General features: G+C 35.3%; 1 protein-coding gene across 5 annotated transcripts in view; it reads left to right on the top strand.

Annotated features, from left to right (window-relative positions):
* Positions 1 to 17,751, top strand: part of SLO2 (slowpoke 2) — a 664,715-nt gene that overhangs the window by 502,147 nt on the left and 144,817 nt on the right. For all 5 annotated transcript variants that reach the window (XM_081764837.1, XM_081764838.1, XM_081764841.1 and 2 more), the window contains one exon: positions 512 to 595. In XM_081764837.1, the coding sequence (XP_081620963.1) occupies positions 512 to 595 (84 nt within the window). The remainder of the gene's footprint in view (positions 1 to 511; positions 596 to 17,751) is intronic.

Here is a 17,751-nt window from a genome sequence, read left to right as displayed (position 1 = left end):
TCCCCCCAAGAACATGTCTGGAAGAAACACTGGTTAAGTGAGAAACGCTTGACTCTTCAGCAATAATCGTTCGGTTATGACGTCACAACAAAGTCAATAATTTGAAACAATCTTTAAGTTTGACGTCCCACGGTTATGCCGGCTAGGCTAAAGGAGACGATGACACCGGAGACTCACACGATGTTTGTCCACCACAAAGCTTACTTAGTGGGAGCTGGGATCGTGCCAGGGACCCCACGCACCAGAAGTGGACGCTTTACCATTGAGCCACTGCGGTCCCACGTCAAGAAATTGAATGAGGCTATTACATCACTTTATGTCTTAGTACTTCGTATTTAGAAACAAAAAATATAATTGTGTGAATTTATAAATCTAATTTAAATAATTCTTCACTAACCTTAACTCTATATATTGCCTGAAATTTCTGTTTATAAACTTAATTGTTAAATATTTCGACAATACAAATATAGTAAATTATTGTTGTGTAATATTTGTATTTTTTATCTTTCAGATATTTTGGCCATCGCTTCGCAACCTCTTCATTCCAGTTTTTATCAATTGCTGGCTAGCTAAACATTCCTTACAAAATATGTTTGTAAGTACAATTAACAGTTGTCCTTAAGTTAGTAGCTTCTGTGTTGTAGCTTCTATGTTGTAGAACAGTTGTAGCTTCTATGTTTTAAGTTTTCTGCTGGAATGTTTTTAAAATGTTCACATAAACATAACTTTAAAATTCCTATGTGTTTCGAAAAATCAATCGAAGTTTGACACACTCAAATTAAAAATTAGTAGCCACTATTTAAGTAAATAACAGAATTAACCGTAGAATGGTATTGTGGCACACCCTTCTTTGCGCTTGTCAGTGTGTGTGTAAAAGTGGCACCATAAGCAAAACTCCAGAGGTTGTCAGAGACCTGAAGAGCAAGATGAAGCATAAAAAGAATACATTTTATATAGTATGGATTCTAGACTGATAAAAGCTCGGTGCTTTTCCTGCTAAGAGTTAGATGTGTCATCAGATGATATATACCTGTTGCCCTTTGTGAGTAACATAATTTTATTAAACATGGTACTCACGTATATTTTATCCATCTGTGGTTCAGAACTGTCTCATCTCCCAGTTGAAATTCTGGTTCGTGAATAGGTAATTAATGAATGATGGAACCCCTTAAGGCCGAGAACCTGTTAAACCACCTTTCTCTGATCTGATCTCATGATTTTGATGGATGGATATCTCCGATCAAGGGGTTCACCTATAGATTTTGATCTCAAGTACTTACGTGTAGGTAATTTTGAAAGTTAGCTCTCATTTCCTCTCAAAGTATGCAGAGTGTTCGGAAATAATTGCAAAAAGCTTTGGGAAATGAATCTTTGCACCATAACAATTATAGTCTAATATGTGTGTGTGTGTTTATACTTATTAAAATTGAATCGTTTACTCTCACAATACGTAGGTCGTTAGGAAATAATTGCAGAAAGCTTTGGGAAATGAATCGTTTCACGATAACAATTATAAACTAGTATATGTGTGTTTATATTTATTAAAATTAAATCGTTTACTCTCAAAGTACGTAGGGCGTTATAATTGCAGAAAGTTTTGGGAAATGAATCGTTGCACGATAACAATTATAGACTAATATATGTGTGTTTATATTTATTAAAATTAAATCGTTTACTCGCAAAGTACGTAGGGCGTTATAATTGCAGAAAGTTTTGGGAAATGAATCGTTGCACGATAACAATTATAGACTAATATATGTGTGTTTATATTTATTAAAATTAAATCGTTTACTCGCAAAGTACGTAGGGCGTTATAATTGCAGAAAGTTTTGGGAAATGAATCGTTGCACGATAACAATTATAGACTAATATGTGTGTGTTTATATTTATCAAAATTAAATCGTTTACTCGCAAAGTACGTAGGGCGTTATAATTGCAGAAAGTTTTGGGAAATGAATCGTTGCACGATAACAATTATAGACTAATATATGTGTGTTTATATTTATTAAAATTAAATCGTTTACTCGCAAAGTACGTAGGGCGTTATAATTGCAGAAAGTTTTGGGAAATGAATCGTTGCACGATAACAATTATAGACTAATATATGTGTGTTTATATTTATTAAAATTAAATCGTTTACTCTCAAAGTACGTAGGGCGTTATAATTGCAGAAAGTTTTGGGAAATGAATCGTTGCACGATAACAATTATAAACTAGTATATGTGTGTTTATATTTATTAAAATTAAATCGTTTACTCTCAAAGTACGTAGGGCGTTATAATTGCAGAAAGCTTTGGGAAATGAATCGTTGCATGATAACAATTACAGACTAATATATGTGTGTTTATATTTATTAAAATTAAATCGTTTACTCGCAAAGTACGTAGGGCGTTATAATTGCAGAAAGTTTTGGGAAATGAATCGTTGCACGATAACAATTATAGACTAATATATGTGTGTTTATATTTATTAAAATTAAATCGTTTACTCGCAAAGTACGTAGGGCGTTATAATTGCAGAAAGTTTTGAGAAATGAATCGTTGCACGATAACAATTATAGACTAATATATGTGTGTTTATATTTATTAAAATTAAATCGTTTACTCTCAAAGTACGTAGGGCGTTATAATTGCAGAAAGCTTTGGGAAATGAATCGTTGCACGATAACAATTATAGACTAATATATGTGTGTTTATATTTATCAAAATTAAATCGTTTACTCGCAAAGTACGTAGGGCGTTATAATTGCAGAAAGTTTTGGGAAATGAATCGTTGCACGATAACAATTATAGACTAATATATGTGTGTTTATATTTATTAAAATTAAATCGTTTACTCGCAAAGTACGTAGGACGTTATAATTGCAGAAAGCTTTGGGAAATGAATCGTTGCACGATAACAATTATAGACTAATATGTGTGTGTTTATATTTATCAAAATTAAATCGTTTACTCTCAAAGTAAGTAGGGCGTTAGGAAATAATTACACAAATCTTTGGGAAATAAATATTCTTGCATGTTAACAATTATAGACTAACATGGCTGCGTTTGGGACTTACAGGCCAATAAAATTGGGACAAATTTGTAATGAGGCTACTAATAGGGGTTACTTGGAGATTACTTTGCTGAACGTTGAAAGTTTAAATGGAGTTCGGTAAGCTCAATGATGTTTCCTATCATATTATACGATGAGAATTCAGTTATTCGGCGTTTGTTAAAGAACTATATTTGTGCTATTTTCAACGCTTATATAATGTTATTTTTTCTTAGAAACTGTTCTTATTTAACCCGAAAGAAGAATTTACTGGATTTTCAAAGTAATATTAATTTAAACTATGTACTGAATTTACATAATCTTGTGGAAGAAGAATTCCGTGGTTTAAATTTCAGCACCATTATATTTGAATTAGGTAATATTCTATCCCATTGCCCTATTACTTCAGAACTAACCGAAGAAAATAGAACGTGAAACGACTTCTCTAAAGAAGTCACCTTACCCATATGACGTAACACTAGACATTTCATTAGCAACAACCTAAATTTCTCCGCAATTTTTAATGACAGAATATGTGAAATTTAATAAGTCATGTAGAAAAATAGAAAATATAGTGTATATATTAAATAAACTATAGTAATTACAAAATTTATAGTCAATAGAATATTCACTTGCCTAACACCCTGTTCGTAATAAATTACAGGTACGATATACGGTTTCTCGTGTTGATTGTTCTTCATTCATTGCATACACTGTTTAAAACATTCCTCTAAATCCTTTCTTCATTAAAAGAACATAAGAGAAAGATCGTTATCTTAATCCTATAAGAAGCCTCATTTCATTTTCTTTTCTTCAGCCTCTATCAGCGTTGTTTGCTTGTACTAACGCTGCATGAGAAATTATCCCCGCATTTCATTTTGTTTTCGTTCCCGCTGCTATCGCTTAGTCCCATCGCGCTAAGCAGTTGATAGCTTAAAACGTGTTTCGTGACCAACACGACGGATTTACTTCCATCATGATGAAGATTGGTCTCATTTTTTCTTTCTTTCTTGCTATTGTCTTCGTCTGTTTTCACCTTATTCTTCACTGCTGTATCCGTTGAGTACGAGTATTGACTAAAACTTTATCTGATCTACATGTGAAGTCTTTGCTTTAAATCAATAGAAATTGTCACCGGAAACATTACAGTGTTTAATAGCCCATTCTTGGGACTTTTTAATAACAAAATTATTTATGTGCTATTCCATGAGTTATCCTTTTAGACGAATAACATGCAATAGTGTAAAACTGCGAGGGTTGTTCTTAAAAGTATGTATTGCCCTTCCTTAGCTGATGATAGAAAAATTATGGGAAGTAAAACTAGAAGTTTCATTCTCATTTATTATTATTTTTATTTGTGCTGAAGGTGACAGATAATTAACGAAGGTGAATGATTATAAAAGAATTTTTGCAAAGATAATGTGGAAGTAAATGGCAGAAACTTAAGTAAACTCACGGAAACTGTTGTTGACCGTAAAATCATGTCATGGGATCGAACCACGTATCCGTCACACAAAAAGTGAGGACTCTACCACTGAGCTAGTGAGCCTCCATAGATAATAAAAATTAAATTAGTAATTAGAATTTCTGTAAGTGTTCTAACACAGACATCATCGTAAACATTTTACCATTTTCTTATGAGAATCGGCGTATCAAAAACCGATTGGCTTTCCAGTATTTAGTCAGTAGTGGAAATATGCTTGAAGTGTTTGAATTGAACAATCTCAGTATTCGAAGAAAAACATTTATTTTTGTAATTTTAGGGTCTTTTCACAATGGTTTAATAGATTACTTTTGTTTGTTTGTTTGTCAGTCAGATGTTGAAACTTAAAACTTCATGCACTTTCACACTAGGTGCAGCTATGAAATTTTGTACAGCCACAGAACATTTCAATATTTTCACATAATGTTCGCTGTAGTTTATCATTTTACTGTGAAATTCTATAAGTTATTACAGTAAACACCCAACCATTCAACCTAATGTGACGGAAGGAGATGCCGGATAAAAGAATATTGCAATATCCCCTCTTATTAGTAAAGGAAACCACATGCTTTGGTACAAGCGCCTGCAAGCAACTGGCGGATGCCGTCACCGTGGAAACACGAAGAGATACGAAGAGGACTCCTTCAACCCCTCTACAGGCTACTCCACCAAAGACTGGCTACAAAAATGGAGGCTAAAGACATCAGTTGTTAACTGGTTATATCCTACCTCTCTCTCTCTTTCTCTCTCTCTCTCTCTCTCTCTCTCTCCAAACTACATTGGGCAGGAGAGGCTCTCCTAACCGTATCTCTGAGTTGCAACGGGCAAGAAATATCCTCACCTATCTCCGAGCTGCAACGGGCAGGACATAACAACCCTACGTTTGAGCTGCAACGGGTAAGAAGTTCCTCACCCATCTCCAAGCTGCAATGGGCAAGAGGTTCCTTTAGACCGGTGGTTCTCAATCTAATTCCTATCATGAACCTCCTCTTATCACATTCTCTTGCCAGCGACCCTCATTTTATCACATCCTCTAGCCAGAGAGCCCCTTATAATTTCTGGTTTGTAATAAGCTTGTGTGAGATTTTTAATACACCTATTGCAGAGATCTCACGATATCCATCTATTTCTATAACAGTAGAATCTTGTATATAATGGATACTGTAATTTCCCTAAAAGCGAATGGATTAAAACCAAATCTGGTCAGTTCATTCATCTTCCGCTTTATCTTCGCGACCCCCATAAAACCCTCTTGCGACACCCCTAGGGGTCCGATCCCCAGGTAGAGAAACCCTGCTTTAGACCCAGCTGTAACGGGAAGGGTCGTTCTTAAGCAACAAAACTTAATCCTCCAAGTTGCTACGGGCAGGAGGTCCAAATTATAGAGGATAAAACTATTCGAGAATTACTTATTTGTAATCTTGTAATAAACTGTATAACGTCTTTTATAATAAAAAGAAAGGTGAGGAAAAGACCTATGCACAATTACTCTACCGAATACAATACGGATAAGCCGAAGAAGTTCTGTAATTCTCATTTTCTGCCCCATTCATACCATTAAAAAACATATATTTTAGACGAAAACATACTCTTCATAGTTTCTGATCTATTATTCGTTCTTAAATTTTTGTCATGTACTCTACTGTAAATTTTAAGCATTTATGACAGAAAAAGGAAGTTGAAGAATTAGAATGTATATACGGTGTTTCAAAACAACACCGACAATGTTTGGGAGGTGATTCCTGACACCAAGACAAAAAGTATAGAACAACCTAGGTGCATAAATGCTTCCTTTCAGAGTTATATGCTGCCGAAAACATGAAGAAATGAACTTTCAAGGTCATAGATCCAAAACTATAGGACCTATCTTAGTCGGGTCAAGACTTCACTTAGGAACTAGTATTTGCCGTATACAAAAATATCCAAGTTTCAGAATCCTGCGGTATTTTTGCAACAATCTTTATAGTGGGAGTTTGGCTACTGGCATTTAATTTGAAGTAGAAGCTAGCATACTACAGTATAATATGATAAATCATTTTCTCCAATTCAATAAACTCGGGAATTGACGATGACTGGGCGCATGTGATCTGACATAATTAACAGCTGACATGACTCGCTTTAAAACTTCTGACATATCCAAGCATTTTCCGCATAAAGACTGTCGTTAAATGATGCAATGTACGCTTAACGGTTTTGAACCACCGTCATTTTCTACGGCCTTTGATATAAGATCAAAGACACCTTTATTTTTCCACACGTCCCGTAGTAATACACTTTACTTTTCATTGAAGATTCATTTTCTGAATAGCATTTCCAACTTCTTTAAAAATACCTTCACCGTGAATGCTATGAATGTCAAGAAGCTCTTCATATATTTCATAATTTTTATTTATCCCTCGAATAAAACGTAATACCTGAGCAGTATCTGAAATATATGTTGACTCATTCAGGGCCAAAGAGAACCACTGAGAACCGATTTTTGTCGGACAATTGACTTAATATATTTTCTATAATATCATCTACTGTTCGAACCACAATGCTGACAAATTAATTTTTCTTGTAAATAATTAGCTTTTTCTGGACACAACATTTCTTCTGCTGCTGCAATCATGTAATCCTTGATTAATTCGCCTTCATTAAATTATTCCCCACGTTTTGCTGTTGTAGGAACCATACGGAAACTAGGACGAGTTGCTGCTTCTTATTCAGCATTTACTTCCTTAAACAATTGCTAAGATTTCAACCTGCTTTTCCAATATTTTTTATTTATTTTAATTTTATTTTATTTTGCTCGTAGGCTTTCTGGAATAATTCTGAGAACGTTCAGTGCAGACGTTTTATCAGAGCCGTGTCGTGTACAATCAGCGACCGGTCCGAGAGTATACGACAGTGCTCCCGTATATATGAGTGATGTCGACAAACCAGCCGCGAAGTTCCACCATTGTTGGCCCCAAAGCGTAATGAAATTTTCAAAAATAAACCCTGCTTTTCCTTGATTCTAAGCACTTTTTATTAATTTTTTCCCTTCCATTTCATGTATGTGCACATGCATTTTCCTAACATGAGTAACATTATAGGACCACTTCCTAAACAGGATTTAAGTACATACTAGTTTGTACTGATTAGATAGATTGAAAACATACTGCTGTTGATCTCAAATATTCCAAGTGAATTTCCTCTTTTCTTTTTTTCCTCCTGAATTTTGTTTCCCCTTACTTCGGCGCCCGAGACCGTTACCCCGCTCGCCTCTCCCACGGCACTGCGTTTTGTATTGTATTCTTTGAAAACTGATATTGTTTCATTGCAAATTACACACATTTCCTTATTATTTGACTCAATTACGAAATATTGATATCCTCATTGTTCTTTAAATGTTCTGCTCTCACTATCTAGCTCCATATTTATACAAACCTACACAAAAAAGCACGTAACTTAAAAGGATGCTGATTAATACCCTTACAGGCCGGCGTCCTGAATAAATAGAATGCGTTGGTTTGTGTACTAATAATTAAACATACTGTATTTTCACTAACAATCTATAGTCACTTATCGCACTATGTTTCACTTTTCAGATTGCACTTGTCGCTCCAAACTCAAAATTTGGAACTGTCCAACTCTCGGTTGTTTCTGGTATTATTTTATAGCACGCGTCCTCGATGCATAAAACATATTCGAAAACACTCGAAAGTACTCGAATCTTCCAGACAAGCGATCACGCAGTAGAACTTTTTCAGAATATGTTCTAGTTCTGCTACTCGCTACAAGATGGCGCTGTATCCTTAATCAAGCATAATTGACGTTTTGTGTAATTCAGCTGCTCCCCACAAGATGACGGAGCGGTACAGTGTGTTGGTATTATGAGCTAACTAGATCTTTGCCCTCAGATTTAGTGGAGAATTCAGTGCGGTCCTTAGGCAAAAAAAGAAAAAAAGTTTGGAGATCCCTGGTCTAGAATCTACTGTGCTTAGAAATAGTTATCGAACGCCTGCTGCTTAGACAACCAAAATCCCTCAGGGATCTTGTTGGTTGCAGGCAACTAGGCATTCTGTTGACTTCTTAGCGACAATGCAACTTATTCTAATAAATTACGTTCATTTTCACATTGGATTGGTGGAAACCGGGGCTTAAAATGGTCTATACCGTCAACTTCATAATGGGGAATATTCGATCTTTTTCATAACTTAAACTGTTAGTTGAAACTTTATTATTAGAGGAACATATTAATGCTTTTGCTCTAAATGAAACTGTTTTGAAACCGAACATGATTGCTCGTATTCCTGGATATCAATTATGACGCTACGACTTTCAAGATCCAGCTTCTCGCGCCCAAAGGAGAGTTGCAATAGGCTATTTTCCAAAATACCAAGTTTTAGCATATATCCCACATCTCCCGGAATACCTATTAGTCATCATATACTTTCCGTCGATCATCATCAATTTCAGTACCATATATGTTAGACCTCGCCAACCTATACCATTAGAATATTTCCGATACATAGCCACTAACTTTCGAAATATTATCATCATGGCAGACATTAATATTCACAATCGTACTGAACGCGAAAAAAAAACATTTTCAGGAGTACGTAACTGGGAATTTTCAGCTTCATCTTCATGCTCTTCTTGCACACATCAGGCCTATCAGTCAAACTACACCGGATGTTTCATCACCTCTATAAATCTCCTTAAGAGGCCCCATCATGTCGACATTAAAATACCGCTAATTTTACAGTAATTATGAGATATCATCAAATAGATAAAAGATAATCGAAAAGTTGAACAAAAGCTCTCTAGACAATATTATTTTACATATAACTGTTATGATTACTCACTTATCGGATTTCGATTTTCGGTCATTTAGAAAATCAACATTTATTTTCGCGTTTTTAAGTGGCTGCAAACGGAAAGCTACTAGGTGACTCGTGATGACGGTACCTCATGCAAAATAGTATTGTCTAGAACGCTCTTGTTCCAAAATCTTTTATCGATTTGAAGATATCACATAATTACTGTAAAATTAGCGGTATTTTAGTTTCACAGTGATTAGGAATCTTAATGACTGTCTGCTTGTAGTTCTAGACCTCACTGGCAGTGATTATCATCCAGTTAAATTAACATTTCGAGGACAACCCCCACGCCCTGTAATTGCACCTCTTTGGGTTGCGAGGTATGATAAGGGAAGAACCATGAAGAGAAATTATAATTCAAGTCGTGAGTCGGGAAGGTCACTATATTTAAAACTCAAATCGGATAATTTAGGAAAATAACTAAATTTATGAATGAATTTCAGTATTGTCGTCTGATACACATGTTTTGTAACTGATTAATTTATATCGGACTTCCGAAGAGAAACATCAAAAGAATTTAATGACCGTGACTACAGCGACAACTCCCAGTCACGACCCCTCTTCAGTTTTATTAGAAAGAAGAAAAAGAGTGAGGAGGAAGAAGGTAGGAGAAAAGGAGAAAGGAATAAGGAACTAGAGATGAAAGATTACTGGATAATGATGAGAATATGGTAAAGAAATTTGAATAGTTATTGAAAAGGTGGTTCATACCATGTGGAATGTTATTACTTGACAATCAATTCTGAAGTGATCCAAAAGAGAGACATGTTCCCTCATACTACCCTGAACTGAATTCAGGCAATTGCACAAGTGGGAGTTGCCCTGACCCAGCCCAGGTGATGAGAAGTTTTAATTTAATCGTTTGTTTGTTATTTCCAAACATTAAATAACCTTTATCCAGTGCCTGAATTTCCCTAGTGGAAAAAACATCTAAGCACACATCTGAATTAGCCAAGGAAAGGAAAAATATACAAAGTCATTTACATATTTTCCACAAATAGAAGTTTTTGGAATTCTTGAAAAGACTGTCGTTATCCAAGCTCATCCTGTTATTTTGGCTTTCCTCCAAGAACCGATTTAGAATAATTTAGTCATCTTTCATGACCTCGGTCATGCACCAATACACATATTTGTCTAGTATCACACACATATTATAAACACTAGTGTTGTAAATCAAGATTAAAGGCTACCACTTAAAACTAAATTTGTCATTCATTCACACACACACACACATGCATACAGGACAATGTATTGATATAGGTGATTCCGTTTAAAAAGAAACTATCATCTAACTACAGTTGGTCAACATTTATTACATCTATTAAGAATTTTAAACATAAAGGAAATATTTATAACATGCAACTGAATACACACATAAATGTATCATTCTACATAGAATCTTGAATTACATCAATGTAAATATATATATAATGTTTGATATTAACAGAAAGATGAAAAATTAATAATTTAATTTTTGATAAAATGAGATGTAAATCTAAAAATCTAGTCACATTCTATAACATTTCGTATGAAAGAAGAAAACTTAAAATGATGGTTAAAATGAGTCTGTATCTCATATGAAATTTAAAAAAACTAAAAGAAAAGATGATTCGACGAGTCCTTTCTCGTACTTTCAGACGACTTTTTATATCGCACGTTCGTCAGGCACCTTTTTGGTGTCCATGTTCCTAACTTCACTTTATCTAGATATAGGCATATGAACTAGTCCTTATAATTTGTGAACAACACATATTCAGTTTGGAAACTGATTTATTTATCCATTTTTCATTCTCCGAGATTAAGGAAATGAAGTTTTGTCACTAATTTCACAGTGACTACGTGACGTTGTTATTCCATTTATTATCCCGTCAAATTTACTAGCACCTTGAATCACTACCACCTTGAACCACATTAGGTGCACACAATTATAGTTATATTCGCACACTATAGAGGAAGCGAGAATTTTCTTGAGTTCAAGGAGGCATTTGTTTCGTTTTGTTTTCGTAGAGGCATAGTTGTGTTTTCGTATCGAAATCACAACTAATGAAGTGAGAACACCATTTAGGTTCGAGAATTGGTATATGGTGAGTGAAATGGACATGTAACTGTACAGAAAGATTCCAGGTTTATGAACTTGAGGGTAGATTTAATGATAAATTAAGGATGCGACGACCTGCCTTAATTTCATGACACATGCAGTTAGTATAACAACAGATGATATTAATAGTTACATATGTTAATTAATCATATTACAAAAATTAGAAAGAAAATATCTTACATGCGGCTGTATACTTTAAATTCACATTTTATATTCATCTAATTTTTCGAAACTATGGCAACCAGTGACCGTTCGAGGTCACATATTTAACTGTGTGACATTATACAACAACATTATACATTTACTTCAATATCACATTTATATTCAACATATATTTATATCTCAACATACATATACTCAATTATCATTTAGTCTTTCAAATCAACGACTCCGATTAATAAAGTCCTAAGGTTGCAACACTTCATATAACAAAATTCGACTAATTAACCGCACATAATGATAAATATTTCTATTCTCAAACAATTTTAAAAGAATGAACATTTAAAGTGGAAGGCAGGCACGTAAAAACTGAAATTATACATATAAACGACTCTAAAATGTTAGTAATACTTATGGACCCAAAATTTACACAACATTCACCTCTATGGTAATCAATGGAAACAAAAGTAGAAATACGAATTGTGCCACGGAGAATTTTAAATGGATAACGATAAAAGCAACGAAAACAAAAATTGAATCGTATACTGAACTATCTCTCGCTATCGCAGTGCGTCAAATTGTGATGGAAAACGGTCCCTTAATATTCAACATCAACAAGTACCTCCACGAATCGTGTCTCGCAACATCTCAGTTAGAAATTCAAGTTCAAATGATATATGTTAAATGGTTTATATTTGTCAAGTTCAAAACTCGGATAGGAAGTTGAATTTTTATTTAAAATCTTAGAGAAGAGAAAATAGAAGTTTAACTAGAGGACAAAACAGCGGCGCGCCAAAAGAGTAAGCTAGGTACTAAAACTACAAAGTGGTCGAATTTAGACATGTAACAATCCACAGCCAAATATACTTTTATATGCCGAAACAGGTGGCCTACTACATGCGTGGCCAAAATATAAATCTCCAAGCCCACGAACTAGTCTGTGTCCTGAGCGGGATTTCCACAAACACAGAGGCTTTATAAAAATCCTGCGTCTCACCGTATCCTGCCGAGACCTTGAAGACTCCGGCCCTACTGGAAGGTCAGTGTGGTCTCTAATTTAGAATTTCTAAAAAAATTATCCGACCCCTCAGAAACCGAGAAGAGTTACGAGTAAAGTATGGGAAACTAGAATAAAGTCAATAAAGAGAAAACTTCTAAAGGATTTGCCGATTTAAAAAGAATTAAAGAAAATAAATTTTGTACGTATGTTGTTTGCCAAAATCTCACTAGTTGCTACCAGTCCGCAAGGGCGCTAACGTTGAGGCGTCAACTAATTTCAAACTCTATGTACCAGAAATAAAAGAAATGTAAATTCATGGACATTGGGGTTTTGGACGCTCTGGTACGGAAATACGAGATTCTACTGTAATAAAGTTACTCTATTATTAAAATCAATGACCACTATCTAAACTATCGCACACCGATCAATCCGTAGGAGTTCGTATGAACTAACGCTAGATTCTTTCAGTACAAACCAGCGTACATTTACATTCCACGGCTTCATATTATTTGGATATGCAATAAAAATTTAATATCATTAATTATCCTCCTAACTAAATGCGATTGTATTTTAAAAACAACAACAATGCGATCGTTCACAGACCGTAACGAAGAGAGAGAATTTGAAAATGCAGTCTGACGACAGAATGGTGCTATATAGGCAAACTTTGGTTTAATAAACGTGATGTTTAATTTTATTAATCATTTAATTATCAAACTACATAACGTATTGTGCTTTTCAGAGAAGCTAATTAATAATGTAATTCGTCTACGTATCTATTCATATGGACCAGAACTGCTATATATGCATCAATAATTACAAAAGAAGGGCAATTTTCGAGTTGACTAGATTCTTAAGTCTTGGAGGAACAAAACACTAGCGGCGAGTAGTTCTTCACCCGACGCGAGATGGCGTTGGTAATATGAAAACAAACTTTGCACTACTAAACACGCTTTGTACTGTATGAGAAGCTAACTATATGTGGTATACCATGAGGCGACGATACGGAATTACTATAAATTTTCATTATGAATCAATGTACCTATTAGGACGAACCAAAAGAGATGAATAATCAATGATCAAAAATACACTGTCCTTAAATAGATTAATTTTACATACACACACATATCACTGCTACCATACTAAATTACACATATGCATATCACACATGAACTAAGAAAACACATACCAACACATATCACTGTACGTACTAATCCATATTGTTACACAACTCAACTATATGTACACCGAATAAATCACTAATTTCACCACATCGAAAATCGGCTTTGCGAACTGGAAAGGGAACGGAATAATCAGACCCAAATGGCCCTTCTATTAACTAATTCATTTTTCAATTTTAAGATTATTGTCAATTACTCAGGAGGGACATATTGAAACTATTAAAGAAAAAGAAAGGTTCCTTCCTGAAGGAAAAAGAGCCCTTATACAGTTCACTTAACCCATTTCCGTCTGAAGATATAGTCAATTCAGGAGTAAATGAGTCCCTGTGCTAACTTACACTGACATAATAATAATTAATTCAACCACAAAGAAACGCCTACCGCCATGTAAAAAAATCACATTTACTACGTACACAGACAAAAGCTATGTAAGGACAAACCTATCGTAACCTAGCGGAAAATTTAGGAGGTGGAGAGTATATCCTGAACGTCAAGCCTTAGTTCAAAAGATCACTTAAACCCAAAAATTCGATGCACTTCACTGCGAATCCCATCTATTACCATCTATATTCGTCAACATGGCGTCCACTGAATTCTATATTTTAACTTTTCTGACTAATTTCACTGATTAATTTAACAGTTCAGAGCTCCCTTCTGCTTCCAACTTCTTATTTCATATTTTATATACATCATTACCTGGATTCTATTGCTTTCTCGTCGAAAATCCAAAATTTTTCCGGAGCAGAACTGACGTGGTCTAACTCTCAGCTTGGCCGAAAAAGAACAAACTGAAGACGCGCCGAACGGTGTCAGAAATATAGTTCCAATCAGAGAAAAGAATTTTGGCGGTGGAAATTACAAAGCGAATGAAAAATAAAAAGCCTAATGAAACCGGATTTTGGGAGGATATGAACATCTCAGAGTGACGAAGAGGGTTTAAATTATTCTAACAAATCTCAGATTGGTGGACAATCTCAAAAAGTTCTGTCCAATTGCTGACCTATGTTTTTGTATCGCATTAAGATGTATAATTTCAATAATCATCCATTTGAAATGCCCACATACAGAGTTTATAATGAAATAATATATAAATAAAGAAATTATTCCTCGAAATATAATTCCTCCTAGATTATTCCGAAGCTCCCACATTAATTGTGGTTTGAGTAAAGAACAAATAAATTTAATACATGGACCGAAAATTATGTGTTGAAAAGTTTGCAGTACGCGGTACGTTCGAAAACTATGGCCCCCAAACAAAAATTTCATTACCTTGACTGTAATGGCACATTACACCTGGAACTCACTTTCTAGCCTCCAACACCTGCAACTACTGAAACTGAACTTGCCATCACTAGAGCAATTCAAACCTAAGCCGAGCAGGACATTTCGATGCAGAAAGTACATCCCCACAAACCGGCCTTAAGACCAACATATCTTACGCTCATACACAAAGTCCGACAACATCTTCGGGAATATTATCGGGTGCCCAAGTATATCTCTTATTTAGTAGCGCCCTATAAATTGGTCATTACTAATCTAAGAACTAAGGCGACTAATACGCTCGTTTAAGGCTGATGCGTAGCATCGTAGAACGTAGCACTTATGGCACGATGTTATTTGATCATATACGCGTATAGATCGTTGCTATCAATTGGATATCTCAACATTACTAAGGTCTCGTATAATGAGTAGATCGAAAAAAGAAATGCATCCACATTTTAACGAAAGAAAACTCTATGACTTAATTATACATCACAAGTTTAGTACATATTACAATAAAACGCAAGTTTGCTTTGAAACAACACAAATTTGCAATCTTCGAATTCCCTCAACACTATGAGTAGCTGTATGTGGGCGGGCGTTGTCATGGATCAAAATAATTCCAGTACATAGCATTTCTCTCCGCCGATTTTGGATGGCATGTCGCAGATTATTCAGTGTTTGGCAATACATATCTGCTGTAACTGTTCGTCCTTGTTCTAATAATTCCACAAAAATCACACCTTTTTGGTCTCAAAAAACGGTTCCCATGATTTTGTAATCTGATGGTTGGTTTGAATTTCTTCGCTTTGGAAATGAAATATTTCAGTTTAATGTTCCATAGTTATGCTATGCCCTTTGGGCTAAGGGAGACGACGATTAAAGCAAGTGAATGATGGAATAATTGGTGGAATGAGAATGATGGAGAAACGAGAGTGCCCAAGAAAACCCACGGATACGATTGTGTCCATCGAAACTTACTTGAGTGGAGATCGAACCAGGAACCCCGTGCACTAAGCGTTTTACCACTGAGCCATCGTATTCCATTCTTCGCTTTCGAGAACCAGAGTTCCGCCATTGCATTGACTGCTGCTTCGACTCGTCAGTGGCGTACAATATTCACATTTCATGTCCCGTCATTATGCGAGAAAAGAGGTCATCCCCATCCTCCCCGAAGCGGGCGAAAAAATCACGTACAGCTATTGTTCTTTGCTTTTTGTAGGTGTCCGTCAAATTTTTTGACGCCCATCTCGTACAGTTTGTTATAACCCACCTTGTCAGTCTCAATTCAATACACTGTTTTCCTACACACTTCTGGAAACTCTTTGGCAAGTTAATTTATGAACCGACAATTAGACCGCACTTTCTCGTTAACGCATTTTTTCCACCAGATCGTCAGTCTGAACACTAGGCTTTCCGCTACGCTAATCGCCATTTTAGCGCCCTTCTCAAATATCTCTGCACGATTGCCTGACCTTCTCTTCACTCGTTGTCAACCCGTAAATGGCACACAATTGTCGATGAATGTCAGTTGTACTCTGTCCTTTAGCGCTAGAGATCGTAGTCTATGAGCTATGACAGATCTCACTTCACATTTGACGGACTTTTGTATTAAGACAGTCATTTCACCTTACTGCTACTCTGATGATTCTATCTCTCTGTTGCAAGCACAGAATACTAGGGCATGCTTCTGCGCATACTCAACTTTATCAGTGTCGCCAACCCTGCGTAAAAAATTATCAGCCCTTTTCTAATACGCACCACGTACTAGTGGTATAACACATATTTCAGTGTCGGGCCGAAAAACTTTTGAAAATACTCTCGTAATATCTAAACTTATCACAAAGCGTATAATTGCCAAGTGTGTGTAGAAGTTTCTGTTCGTTGCATGAGAACCAGAGGAGCGTAACTCCATTTTCGTAGGTTTACAGACAAGAGGACAAAAATATTATTTTCTTAGAAACATGTATTTTTGATAAGATGGTAATCAGCTACATTACAACAGATGATCGACAAGGAGAACAGATTACGTTACGTTCCATTTACACCAAGTGGGGCTTTCAAAATTATATCCAGACATGAAGAAAACGAAAACCGCATTTTTTGTAGTTACTTTCCCCTAGATCTCATGCGACGTGTTGAAGACTTACATCTCACCACCACTGATGTTAAACTTCAGCGACAATTTCAAACTCGAAATACCACTTTAAATGAACTTGCGTTCGTTAAATGTCAAGCGTGCACCAGCCATTTTGTTTCATTATCATACGTCCGTCACATGTTATAATCATGAGAGTGCCGACATCTGTTGAGGAAATGCCATACTACATATTATAATAATTCAAGTCAACTTCGAAAACAATAAGCAAAAACCTTTATTGACATCGCTAATTTATGCAAATAAATCTACATATTATTTTAAATTTATAACTATATGTTAAAATAAATTAGCATATAAATGATTATGATTAAATGCCATGATAAGTTTATTCAACAACAAAAAGTACTTTTTTCATTTAGTCCTAAAAGAGTAGTAGTGAATTTTGGTTCCATTTCACGCAACCCAAACCTAATAAAAGAAATACCAACTTCAAATCATTATTGTGCATGCCTTGAAATTCTGGATTATCTTCTTGGGCGGGGAATCGTAAAGACGAAGAAGAGAAATTTAAAACCAGAGACTTATTTTG

Source organism: Thermobia domestica, chromosome 7, assembly GCF_964235325.1.
Source record: "Thermobia domestica chromosome 7, izTheDome1.hap1.1, whole genome shotgun sequence".
Classification (NCBI taxonomy): domain Eukaryota; kingdom Metazoa; phylum Arthropoda; class Insecta; order Zygentoma; family Lepismatidae; genus Thermobia; species Thermobia domestica.
This window is presented reverse-complemented; position numbering and strand designations above follow the sequence as displayed.